At 37.8% G+C, this 14,070-nt stretch overlaps 1 protein-coding gene across 1 annotated transcript; it reads right to left on the bottom strand.

The window, feature by feature from the left end:
- Positions 1 to 2,859: 2,859 nt before the first annotated feature.
- On the bottom strand, positions 2,860 to 6,770 carry LOC103460937 (uncharacterized). Its single transcript, XM_008403250.2, has 3 exons — positions 6,594 to 6,770; positions 5,937 to 6,000; positions 2,860 to 5,081 (listed from the first exon to the last, which is right to left on the bottom strand). Exons 2-3 carry the CDS (start codon positions 5,956 to 5,958, stop codon positions 3,679 to 3,681), a joined length of 1,425 nt encoding a protein of 474 aa, XP_008401472.2. The 5' UTR covers positions 5,959 to 6,000; positions 6,594 to 6,770; the 3' UTR covers positions 2,860 to 3,678.
- Positions 6,771 to 14,070: the final 7,300 nt, after the last annotated feature.

Raw genomic sequence — 14,070 nt, 5'->3', positions numbered from 1 at the left:
AAAGCCGGAAGGCGAAGGCACTTCTCCTTTTTGCCCAGAGAGGGAAAGGGGAAGTTGCAGTTTACAGTGTCATTGAAAACAGGACAGAAAGTTTGGATTAAAGATCAAGATCGGCCTGTAGTCACGGTGATCAAGTTGAAATTCAATGGAATGGATTTTGTGAAGCAAGTACTGCACTGTAAAAAAGTATTACTTATGAAGAAAGGGGTCCACGAGGTCAGTGTTCAAGCCAGTTCTTAGCTAAAGCGAACCAGAACATTGCAAGAATCAAGCATCATGCCATCCTGTGTTAGACTGGCTACTATTACAGGATGATTGCCATTCAAAGAACAACTTCAAGGCTTAGGACTAGGAGGGCCCTGAAGAAATTGGATTATGCTAAAGAAGAACTCCTGTCACAAAAGGATGGATTAAACAGGAAAAGGGACTGAAGTCGTGAGGAAGGAGTGGCGTCATAGACAACCACCAAGATCAATCCTGCAACAAAGTGTTGAAATCACACCCAACACCTGGAAGCAACCTGTGGACTTCACAGAGTCCTGCCTGACAGAGTCCTGTTGCCTCCGACAACTCCAGTAACCCTTTAACGACCCCAGCGATGGAAAAGGATTATGATTATGGATAAAGCGTCATGCTGCTTATGCTTTTTGTTTTGCTCTACTGAACACCCAGAGTTTTTTTTATTGAGGGTTTTTGCCCATCAACCTGTCCCTAAGGAATCTTCCACATCCTGAAGAACCAACGCTTCATTCAGCTGAGGATTTTTTGTCACTATTAAAGGAAAAGAGCGACCTGGGTTCTCTGAAACATTCGTCACTTCCTGAGAGACATCAAAACTCCAAGGAGGGGGTGTCAAAGAGCAGTGGAGTTTGAAGACTGCTGTGCCCTTGGTGACGATGGAGGATCTGCATCTTCACATCCCAGACTGCTGTGGCCTTGGTGACGATGGAGGATCTTCACATCCCAGACTGCAATCTTCTCTTTCCAGGAGAGGAGGGCGTAGACCTGCAAGAGGATGTTGGGTTCCCAGCATGTGAAAGGTCTGACCTCGCGGAGGGGGTGTCGAGAAAAGTCGAGCTCATCCCACTTCCCCATGCTGGAGATTTTAGTTTAATAGTAATAATAAATAAAATTACCTTAAAATTAATTACACAGGTGACATCAAGACCCAACAGTCAGACGGTAATAAAATGAATCTGGTTGTTTGTTGTTATTGTGTCCTGCAAACTTTGCTTTAATTCTACTTTTTTCTATTTAATCATAAAAAATCAAAGTCAGGCAGAAAGAGAGTCATGAAACAGGAAGAGCTGGTTTCCTGAAGAAAAGAGGAAGTTTCTATCTTAATTCAGGCTAAAAATATTTCAGACCATTCCTTATTTTAAAGCATTAAAGGTTTTTAAAGAATAAAATCTAAACGTTTTGAGAGATTGGATAAAACCCAGAGTAAAATACTTAAAATAATGACTTATAATTATGCCAATAATTAATATTGGTTTAACCAGTGGTTGATGTTGGTTTGATTATAAGAATATTTACACTTACTCTTACACTTGTGGAAATACTTAAAGGTAAAACAAGAAACTGTAACATGGTATCAGATTATTAGAATAATGGATTATTCTTGGTTTTTGTCAGAAATGTCTGTAATAACTCACATTATGATTATAATAATAGTAACTAATAAGTTATGGTTATTATATCATTATAAATGAATGTTAAATCAAAAAGGTTATAAATGTGATTTTGACATTGAACTTGAAAAGGTGTAAAATGTTGTAACTGTAATTAAAGGTCACTGATGTTGTGTTGGAGGTAGATGGGAGGTGAAAGGTCAGGGGAAAAGAGGAACTGATGGGAGAGCAGAGGTGACTAAGGCCTTATTGCTAAACTTCAACTTGCCTAAGAAAAGGTTGGGCAGGAAACAGAGGTAGGAGGAACTGTTGAGCAACTTGGGGACATTAGAACAGACATCAGGTCATGAGGTCTCCAAGGTGATGGATATGAGATCATCTGTCCAAGCAGTCAGCCAATGAGAGGCACAGCAACAAAGCTAGCCAATGCAAACGCACCAAAAGGTGGATAAACCCTTTATAAGGTGGGTGCAAAAGAGGAATCTTTGGTTGGATCCTTCAGGCAGCTTCGAGCCAAGACTGAGATGGACAAAGAACTCTGCAGCTGAAGAAGAGCCGGGGCCACAGAGCCGAAGACTGTTCTGCACATGGGGACCAACCCGTTAGCCCCGCAACATGTGGCTTCAAATCGCACTTCTCTTAACAGCTGGGTTTAGACCCCCAAAGACAAAGACCAAGGCAAAGATGAAGATAAAGACAAAGATAAAGACAAAGGCAAAGAACAAAGGCAAAGAGGAAGAACTGGTGCGTTCCTTCTGTGGGACCAGGAAGATCGTGAGATGAGGAGAAGGGAGCTACAGAGCTGCAAGACAAGAAGCTGAGGACCGCTACACGCATGAGGAAGTCACCCTGAGGCCCGAGACCTGCCGCTCTAAGTCAGTACTCTTCCTGTACTGGGAACCTCCTGCTGCTGCAACACCTTCTTCATCATCAGGCCAGTTCTGGGGTTCAAGATGCCAAACTCTGTCCGTCTCTCTCAAAGTTTCCCTTTTTTAGTTCTCAGTGTCAGCATTAGGGAAAGATAGGCTAGATTATTGATTTTACTTATTTGATTATTTCTGCTACTGAATTAAGCTGTACTGACCCTTGCAAAATTGCCTTACTAATAAAATAATTAGCATTAAGAAAATCTAAAAGATGTTGTGGACATTCAATTAATGAGTCACCTTAAAGTTCTTTGATGGTTGTGAAATAGCTATGAAATTTGATTCTGGGAGGAGAAAGTGGAAAATGTTTTATAGGTTGCTTTTAGCCAAAACTAAAACAACACCCTTGGGACTCGCCCGAGTCACTAAAACCAACCTGGTTCAGTAACAAGTGCACGTTGTAAAAAAGAGAAAGAGCGACCGTTAACAGGTGAAGCTCTGTGAAACTAGCTTATTGCAGGCTGCTCAATCTGGCTAATTCACAGGGTGAAGAAGGTGGGACATCTGGATGGAGGTCGTTAGAAACCAGGCTAGTCTTTCTCGATGCTTAAACAGAGTTTACTCAGTTCTGAACAGGGTAAAATCCCATCAGATTTAGAAAACTCAATTTACCCGTTAGATGGAGAGCTGGCTGCACATCTCCCTCCTCTGAGAAGGGGAAGTAGAGAGAGAGAGAAGGGGGGGAGGTGTTGCGCAACAACAAAATGTACAACTCAATAAAAATCAAATATAATCACGATTAGAATATATATATTTGAATTTGAAAGATGTTTTGCCAACAATTGTTACCTAAACCAGAAAGATTATATGACACAAATATTAAGAAAAGATATTGGATTGGTGATTTTACCATAGCATAGATTATCCAACAAGGAGAATATAATGGTTTCAATATCCAGTAATTATTCCGTTACATAATAATAATATGTCTAATTAAAAAAAATCCAGAGTGTGGAGAAATAAATTGTGTATAAACAGAGAATCTGAAGTAGCTGAAGCAAATAATCCAGGAGTGAATTGATCTGTTGACTTTCTGCTGAGGACGATTCCCAGCTCAGATCTTCACTAGCAGGACTTTAACTGCAGTCATGCAGATTTATTCTTCATGGAGATTCATCAGATCAACGATGAACAGGACAGATGATCAGAGGAGCAGAGTTTGTGCCTCCATAATTAAGAAAAGGACTGAAGTATGGGCGGAGTTTCTCATTGAGGAAGTCACAGTCAGTAAAGGAGTAGATCAGATCTGCAGTATCTACATCATAGAAGGAAACCAGACCCTGATCATAATCCACAAACACCCCGATCTTCTCTGGACCAGGATGGAGCGGGAAAAGGACTGAAGTATCTTCCCCTGTTGAGTACCGATTTCCGTTTCTCAACACCAAAGCCCAGAAACCGTCATCAATACACACATTGATTTCTCCCTTCCTGTCTACAGACTCTCTGGCCACTCCTACATCCCAGTGAGTTTTTCCTGTAACCTGAACCTCAAAGTAAAATTTCCCCGAAGAGAAACTCTGCTGTCCTAAAACATTAGCAAACACAGTGAATCTCTCTGGATTGTCTGGAAGTTTCTTCCAATTATTTCCATGTTTCACCTGTTTTCCATCTCTAGACAGGATGAGTTTAGGATGAGCCGTATCAGGATCCAGAGTCACATCCACTGCATGCTGCCTGACCCTCTCCAGCTCCAGCAGCTTCTTCACAGTGTCCTTCAAACAAGGGAGACGTCTTTCCACTTTCTCCTGATATGATGATGTTTGGGCCGTTTGCTCTCCTTGGGTCTCGTTGGGTGGATCGTCTTTCACGGAGGAATCACTTTGGGTCACCTCACAGCTCCTCTTTAACAGCTCCGCGATCTCCTGTTCCTGAGCTTTAATGAACTCTTCAGCCTCTTTCTCTGTAGTTTCCTGTTCATCTTCGATATTGGGCTCCTTCTGACCTCCTTCAGCAGTCTCCATTTTCTGGTCTTCAGCAGACTCCTCCTCATTCTGACCTCTTTCTGCTTTGTACTTTTCTGCAGCCTCTTTCCTGATCTTCATCAACTCTTTCACCTGATGAATCTTTTCTTCTCTCATCTTGATCTTCTCCTGAATCTCACTCTCTGTCATAAATCCTCTATAACCCATACTCTGAGGAATAATCTTCTTGTAATCAAAAAGGGAGCAGAAACGGCAGACAAGCGTTTTGCCGTCGCTGCTCATCAGGTCCATCGGTGTGTTGTGCTTCAGACACATCTTGTTTTCTGGATTCTCATGGCAACGTAATTTCTCCAGCAGGTCATTCCTGTTAATTTTCTCTAAAATTGTGCTGGTCACCTCCAGGCATCGCTGAAGTGTGTATGTCTGCACCATCAAGTCAACGATGTCAATGCTTTTTTTTCTCTCTAGGGTACTTTTATGGATAGGTTGGACCCCAGGAAGGATCTCCGGTTGCTGTAGGAACCACTTGAATTCCTCAAACTCTTCCTGACCTAAGTTTTTCAAAGCGTTCAAGATGTCTTCTGACTTCATCTTTGGCCCTAATACAGTCAGACAACACAGTGATATGATATCAATATAAGAAAATAATACTGACCATCAGTTTTTACAGAGTAAACACAACTATTCATTGTTAAATGTTATTAGCTCTGTTTCCATTTTATTTTGAGAATTTTAATTTTTTACCTGCTGTCATAAATTATTTCAAATAAAACTTTCTGAGACGTTGAAGGTTTGAAGAGTAAATATCCATTCAAGCATTTTCTATACCAGAAAATATAGATTAGAGCAGAGTGATGGGGCTTTTGGTGCCTGTCTTTGGTTCACTCTCCAGATTGCTATATGTGGCTTTAACACCTATTTTACAGTAGTAAATTTTTACACAATCAATTGATGTGGATGGACACCTTAAAATAATATTTGGATTAGTTGTTCCCTGATAAAATATTTCTACAATTTAAAATGATATATTTCTGTTTTATTAACCTCATCAACATCACAGTTCTCTGGGAATTTTTCCTCCAATTTTATCAGATCCAGGCAACTTACCTCAGATTTCTGTTATGTTTCCTATTAACAGAGGTTGATAACAGAAATGTTCTACAAACATTTACAACTTTTTGGATGTTTTGGTTTCGTTAAGGGGGAAAACATTAGTAATTTTTTTAAATGTTGTTGTCTTTACTTGATTTCAACCTGATGATTTTATTATTCATGGCTAAATGTCCTCTGTCCTACATAGATGTAAGTTTGGTCATTATATTGAATATTTTGAAGTAAGAGGCTGTTAAAACGTGTAAATTTATGTCTTCCAATGTTATTATGGGCCTGATGTTAAACTTGTGTTTGACTCTATATAAACTTTAAAGGTGAAAAATCCTGAGGAAGTTTCTTACTATCTCCAGTCGGAGACGCCATGTCTTCTGGATGAAGGTGTAGCTGTGCCACAAACGTCTGGATCTTTAAAGAGGAAGAGAGAAAATAATGAATGAATGTCAATGTATATCAAAAATTGAATGTAATGTATGAAAGCAACCGTCATACAGTTTATGGTTTATGGTTCAGGGACCTACAGTAGTAAATTAGTCTAATAATAACTATATTATTATTATTAGACTAATGGTCTTATTTTAATTATACTTGAATTTCCCCAATGAGAGACAATAAAGGTTATTGCTATTCTTCAGTGACCTATTTCCATTTTTGCAACGGTTGGTAGACATGAAGGAGCATTGAGAAAAAAAGGGGAAGACATCCGATAAAGGTACCATGGTTGGGAGTCTAACCATGGTAAACTGCAATGAGGGTTATAGCCTCCTCATATGGAGTCCCTGCTCTGTCATCACACCACACAACACCCCAGACTATTTCTATTCTAAAACAAGGATAACTGAGAAAATATTCCAAATTTACTATGGATTTCAGTCACTATTTCTGGGAGAAACGCATCGTTCAGCTAAAATGATCTAATCAGAACTTCCTGAACCTGTTGAGTTGAGTCCTGTGTTAGTCCAGCCTGCTGAATCTCAGTAAATATCAGGATTTGCACTCACCAGTATTTGATTCGGGTGCTGAGAAGGTTTTCTGATCTGCAGCTCTGCTGATGCTCTGACAACGTTTCACTTCAGTGAGTCTATTTAAAGCTGATGTTGCTCCACCCCTGATTTCAGGTATTTGTTAAGGTTTGTTTCCTCCTTCAGGCTCATTTTTAACTCTATGGTTTGATTGAAACTTGAATAACAAGTGCATTATGAAAGGAAGGTTTCACAGCTCAACAAATAGAAGAAATGTGAAATATAAAATGTCTTTATTTTTTATTCCGCACAGAATTCATAGAACTTTTTTATAGTAACAAATTTCAGTGATTCTTGAGAATAGGGACAAAATGGGTTTAAATTTTCCTTTTTTTATTATTCCTCAGCCTTACGTATGCAAATATGACAAACAATATGTTATTTGTCATATATATTTTTATATGACAAATAATATTTGTCATATAAATATTAGCATATTTACATTTATTTTTAAATGTAAATATGCTAAGGTACAGGCTCCCAGTTGCAGCATTTTTTTAAAAAATTACATTTTTAATGGACCTGACCCAGAACTTTGTCACCATCTGACAAAAATAAATATAAAATTATTTTAAATGACCCTATTAATTGTATTTTTTTACTCATTTTACAGACAAATTTATTAGTGATTTATTTTGTTTGTTTTTCAGGTAGAAATTAATTTAACCCCCCTCTAGGGTGGAAGAGGTAAGATAGATTTGTTTTTATTACAGACAAGATAATTAGTAACATTTGTTGAAGCAACATTTCTATCATGTGGTTTGTTTTTACCTCTAATTACAAAAAATGAGATGGGATTATTGTTTCTATTTTATATTTTTATGATCTTGTTGATCTTCTTAATATGAATGACAGATCAGGGAGTTCAAGTCCAGCGTGACCATCCTGCAACTTTCAGATTCTTCCCTGCTCCAACACACCTGAATCAAATGAAAGGCTGGTCAGCAGGTCTGTTCAGAGCTAATCCTGGTCTGTTGGAGTAAAGATGCATCTAAACCAGAGTTTCTCCCCCCTGGTCCTCTGCCCTCCTGCTCTGCATGTTTTAGATGAGCCTTTATTCCAGAACAGCTGATTAAAATGATTGCATGACCATCAAGTACTGCAAGGGTGTCAGCTTTGGTTGCTGACACCCTTGTCAGCAACCAAAGCATCTTACTCCAACTTTAAAATACGGACCTCAGATTGAAGTTGACTTTAATGGTTGCAGAATAATACAGCCAACTTCAGCTTGTCTTCATGAAAGGAGTGAGAGGAGACAAGATGTTTGACACATGTAGAGGCTGACAACCTACCTATTTATACTGTGAAACACCCAAGTCCCAAACTGAAATTAATTAACTAATTCAGTGAACTAAAAAAAAAATAAAAATCTAAATAACTAAAATAAAAAAAATAAATTAAAAAAATTATTGTTATTTAATTTTAAATAAAAATTTTAATTTTGGAAGAAACAAATAAAAATAAACTAAATCTAAATTCTAAAATTTAACTGAAAATAGAGAAATAGCTCCTGTAGCTCTGATACATTTGATATTTGTCTCCAGTGTCCCTGTGATGTTGCCAAGTTGTAGTTTGCACAAATCAGTTTAGGAAGGAGTTCTTTGAGAACTACCAACACAACATGACAGGATTCTCCAAAATCCTTGGACTGAAGGAAAGTTCTGTTCCTGTTGTTCATCACTAATGGCGTCGTTGTTCAGCCTGAACCTGATTTGTGAGCTTTAGACTAACAATGAACAGTGGCTGCATGATGTAACTTTAATGTTAATATTCACATGATTTGTGTAAATATTAACAAATCCTATATGATTAATTTCTTTGGATTATAACACTCAGATTTCAATAATATAAGCAAACCTATATTCAATAAAGGTTTTATATATAATATTGATTAAACAAAATCACAGTTATATTTTGATTTATTCCAGAATGAGGGGAGGTTCAAGGTTTGGTGATAATCAGGTTTGAACGTTAAACAATTGCTTGCAAATGCAAGATTCTCTCTATTAATTCCATATGTAAGTACTAAATACTTTTTGAAAGGTCAGATGTAATACTCTAATTTTAACTGTTTGCATTACTTTTAAGTGGACAATAATCATAATTAATAGAAACATTGGTTTCAGAAATAAATGAGCTTTTCAGTAATGTAATTTATTTAATGGGTCTTTATATGAAAATTGCAACCTGCCTGAAACGGTACAGCAGGCGCATTAAATTATGAATCAGAAAGTACACATTTAAAGTAAGTAATTAATAAAATGGGCACCAAATGTACAATTAGAAAGAAGATTGGAAGTGATGAAGGTAAAATAAAAAATTCAATAGAGATAATTTAGTCAGCTAATGTTAATTTACCGACGTGGTATTATTAATGTATCTATATAGTTATGAGTTATTTTACTTTTTTCCTGTTTATTTTCGGTTTACGAACCAGTCCAGTTGGTGGCGGTAAGGAACCATGATTGTTGGTCTCCCGACGGCCATTAATCACAAGAAGAAGAAGAAACGTAGTTTGGCGCCGTAACAGGCCGCTGGATATTCTGAGATTGTTGGGATTATTTACCGGTAAATTATACTTCGAACACCTTTTTCCAAAGTATAACTTATTTCGTTCAGTTTTTTTCTCCCGCCCTGATTAAGTTATTGAAGGCATTTTTGTGTTTCATCGGATCTTGTAAGCATGACGACAGAAAACAAACGGCTCGACTTCTTAGCGGCATTTCGCTCGGCTGCTGGCGCCTGAGAAACAGAAATGGCGTCAAAACAGCAGCAGATTGAGGATGAACGTTAAAGAGGAATCGCTACAATCAAGGGAGGATCTGCTGGACTCATCTAAAGGTAAGTGAAGCAACTCCTGGAGCGGCGGACCGAGAAGACGTCTCAAGGTAAGAGCTGCTGCTGGTCGTTGCTAGCTGTTGATGCTAATCTGATGATGCTATAATCAAATACGCTATAAAGCAGCAGTCACTCTAAAGAATATCACTTTGATAAACCCTGATTTAAATATAAAGTGATTAATCTAAATAATGAACTGATGTTTTGGGTTAAAATAAGGTCTTCAGTTTAGATTTAAACAAATTAAAATCCTTTTTTTTTTAACACGGCTACCCAATAGATTGAAATTCAATCTAAATAATTCAGAAACTGGTATACATTCTCATCAGTATCATCTATTACAGTCAATAGTTCAAACTGATAGTATTCATGTTCTACAACAATATAATGTGAATTTTTCGTGCCAGTAAAATACTTGGCCACATTCAATTTCATCTTTCCTGCATGACGACTGTTAAAGGAGCGATTTAAACACAGCGGCACCATCTGATGAATCTGCAGGTAATTATCGGATCCATTATTTGATCTTTATAATATAATCTTTAGCCGTTGTATCCAAACGTTTATTCTGAACTTAGTTGCTATTGTCATAGTTTGCCTGTTTGCCTGTTTTTACTCCCGATTCATGTATAGAAAATTAGAAACTTAAGGAAACCTAACACACTTTGGCAGGACTTTATCCTGTAATCTTATTTATTTTTTCTCAGCTATGCTTTACTGCATTGCGACAGTTTATTTTTTAGTTGTAGACCTAGGAGATTTTGTTTCTGTAAATAAATGAAACTGATTGTTCCTCCTTTTGTTTGGTAGAAAGCGGTAAATATAAGTTGTCCCCATTTCTCGGACTACTATCATTTTGGCAAAGTCTATAGCTTCGGTTGTGCAGCATGTCTGGTTTGTTTCTAATGTGAAATCCTCACCATTAAAGCCTGGTGTCTGACCTTTATATGAGTATGGTGCAAAATGTATGTTGTAACCTTGAGTTCTACAGACCCTATGCAAAATATTTAAAATATTTTTATAGAAATAAAATCTATTTAGAATATGTACTCTATGAACAATGGAAAATTGAATTTGCCCTCAGTTAGCATAAGAATCTAACATTTATTAGTTTCATCAGTTATGGCAGAAAATTTAGTGATGGAAAGTTTAGTCAGGCATGTTAAATAATAATAATAATACATTTTATTTCAAAGGCGCCTTTCTGGCACTCAAGGACACCGTACAAGAGTAAAAAATAGTGACAGAAACAAATAAAATATAACAATTAAAAATAGATAAAAATAAATAAAACAAAACAATGCATCTATATAAAATCTATGTAAAATCAAGCAAACCAATTGTGTCATGTGGAAAAGGCAGATCTAAAAAGGTGTGTTTTGCGTCCGGTTTTAAAATGTGATAATGACTTTATGTTTCTAAGGTATGGTGGTAATGAGTTCCAGGGTTGGGGAGCAGAGCGACTGAAAGCTCTGCTCCCCATGGAGGTGAGACGGGCAGGATGCAGGAGGATGATCTGAGGGAGCGAGAGGGAATGGCAATATGAATAAGATTTGAAAGATATGGTGGGGAGAGATTGTAAAGGGCCTTGAAAGTGTACAGAAGAATTTTGTAATCTATGCGGAACTTGGTGGGCAGCCAGTGGAGTCTCTGCAGGACAGGAGTGATGTGGTGCATGGATGGGGTTTTGGTAATGATACGGGCAGCTGAATTCTGGACCAGTTGGAGCTTATGAAGAGATTTCTGGGTGAGACCAAACAGAAGGGAGTTGCAGTAGTCCAGGCGTGATGTCACAAGACGGTGAACAAGGATGGCAGTGGAATGGGGAGTAAGGGAGGGGCGGAGGCGGTTGATGTTGCGTAGGTGAAAATAAGCCGAGCGGGTAATGTTATTAATGTGAGACTGGAAAGACAGGGTGCTGTCAAGGATGACACCCAGACTCTTTACCTGAGGGGAGGGATAAACGGGACAGTTATCAATTACAAGACTGAAGCTTTTGATTTTGGCCAGAGTAGATTTGGTACCAATGAGAAGAACCTCTGTTTTATCACTGTTAAGCTTAAGCAGGTTTGAGGAGAACCAGGATTTTATTTCAGTCAAGCAGTTAGTAAGCGAAGACGGTGGGAGGTTGGAGGCGGGCTTACTGGAAACATAGAGCTGGGTGTCATCCGCATAACAGTGGAAATCAATGTCACGAAAAATATTGCCCAGGGGAAGGAATGTTGATTTTCTGTTACAGTTACCGTTCGGAAACTACCGTAATCAGTTCGGTTAAATCTAAACTTGGCAACTTTTTCTTTTTCAACCCTTATAAAAGTGATATTCAATCGACCTGTTATTACTCAAATGTTGCGTGTCCCCCTCTGCTGCTGCTGCATCGTTGTGGAAAACCTGGAGCGGCAGAGACATCTGCGGCTTATAGTCTGGTGCGGCTTAGACATGTACGTTTAATGGTTTTTAAAAAAACAAAAAACTTTGAGGTTGCAGCTTGTAGTCCGGAAAATATGGCATTTCTTTTATAAATAGTGTTATTTCCTGGATTTATTCTGTGAAGAACCAGAGATGGTTTATTTGATTGTGCTTTCTGGAAAACAATACATTTTTACATTTAGGCACTCCTGCAATCGTCACACTTTTTCTGTTACAAACTGACTCCGGCCCCCCAGCAGAGAAGGGAAAAGTTATGTGACCCTCACAGAAAAAAGTTTGGGGACCCTTACTGTAAACTCTAAGCTGTTAATGCTAAACTGTTGACGGCTAGCTGCTGTGCTGTTTGGCTCTTGTTGTTTTTGGAAGTTCATAATCTGCTGAGTCGATGAGCTAAATGTGCTCCGGAGGATTCCGCTGTGGCTGAAAGTCATTTAAGTTTTTTCCGTTTTGCTTGTGAATCCGCTTCTGCTGCAGTGACTAATCTGCGAATGTTTTGGTGCAACAGGCATGTTGGAATCTGCATCAAGACTGAAAATCAGTTTTGATGCTGCAATGGAAAGAGGGAAAATGGAGGGAAATGGCAGCCAACACTTTGGCAGATGAGTTAAAAAGCAGCACGAAGAACATTCACTCTAAAAGGTCACTTTCATAAAGCATAGTTTAAATATAAAATGATTATTTAACATACTGACAAATATAAATAATAAACTGATGTTTTGGGTTAAAATAAGGTCTTCAGATTATATTCCAACAAAATTAAAGCATTTTTTTGGTTTGAAATTCAATCTTAATAATTCAGAAACGGGTATCCATACTCATCAGTATCATCTACTAAAATTATTAATGGTTCAAACTGATGTTATTCATGTTATACAACAATACAAAGCTACTTTTTGTTGGAAGAATGCTGCATTCAATTTCATCTTCTGCATAAAGGAGTGTTTCACACACACAGCGGGTCCACCTGATGAACATGCAGGTAAAGTTCACACTGTCTGATCTATTATCTGATTTTTAGAATATAATCTTAAAGTTGCTGAGTTGCTTTGTTCATTTAAAACCAATCATTTTGACAAAGTCTATGGCTTAGGCTGCCTGTTTTTACTCCTGACTCATTTATAGAAAGTTAGAAACTAAAGGAAACCCAACACCCATTGGCAGGACTTTGTCCTGTAATCTTAGTTTTTTCTCAGCTATGTCTTACTGCTTTGCAACACATTTTTGTAAACTTAAGAAGTTTTTATCCGTAAATAAATGTAACTGGTTGTTCCTCCTTTTGTTCGGTAGAAAGCAGTAAATCTAAGTTGTCACAGTTTCTTGGACTTCTATCATTTTGGCAAAGTCTATAGCTTAGGTTGTGCACTATTAAGTCTAGTTTGTTTCTATTATAAAATCCGCATCATTAAAGCATATTGTTTAACCTTTTCATGAAGATGGTCACATGTTGTGACCTTGAGTTCTACAGGCCTTAGATTGCCTATTTAGAATATGTACTCTATGGACAATGGAAAAACTACCTTCAACTCCAGTTTATTTACCCTCAATTAGCATAAGAATTTAATATTCATCCATTTTGTATAGTTTTATCATTTGTGGAAGAAAATGTAATGGACAGTTTAGTCAGGCTTGCTAAATATTAATTTTTATGCTTTTTCTATCACCTGCTTTAGTAAAAGGTCCAGACCCAATGACTTTGCAGAGACGTTGAGGATAATTGAAGTACTTCAGGAGAATCACACTGTGTTCTTAGCTGTGGCACCTCCCTGCCTGCAGGGGGCGTCAGCTAAGCTACTTCTGCACATAACAGCATGTTCTCCTCCTATATGTGATCCATTGGGCTCTGCCTTTCAGTGTTTTCCTTTGCCTTTCAGTGTTTTTAACCATCTGTTTCCTTGGCCAAGCACATTGTTGACCTTTGCTGTAACTAACATTATTCTTCCCCTTTTGCAGCTTTGAATGTGAGACGAAAGCTGATGAAGAAAAAAAACATCAATAAAAAAGAGGAAGAAAGACAAAGAAAACAGAATTTTGAAAGTGAGGCTCATGTTGCCAAACTAACGAGACTCCAAGAAGTTCTCTATCCAATAAACACGTCATTCGCTCAAATGAAGACAATAACAATTTACTGGACATAATGACCCACATCTGACCACCTTCCAAAACAAAACATATTTTTACAAAGCCCTCA

This window comes from Poecilia reticulata, chromosome 17 (genome assembly GCF_904066995.2).
Source record: "Poecilia reticulata chromosome 17, P_reticulata-male-v2, whole genome shotgun sequence".
In the NCBI taxonomy this organism is placed as follows: Eukaryota; Metazoa; Chordata; class Actinopteri; order Cyprinodontiformes; family Poeciliidae; genus Poecilia; species Poecilia reticulata.
The sequence above is the reverse complement of the archived record's forward strand: the minus strand, read 5'-3'. Positions and strand labels throughout refer to the sequence as shown.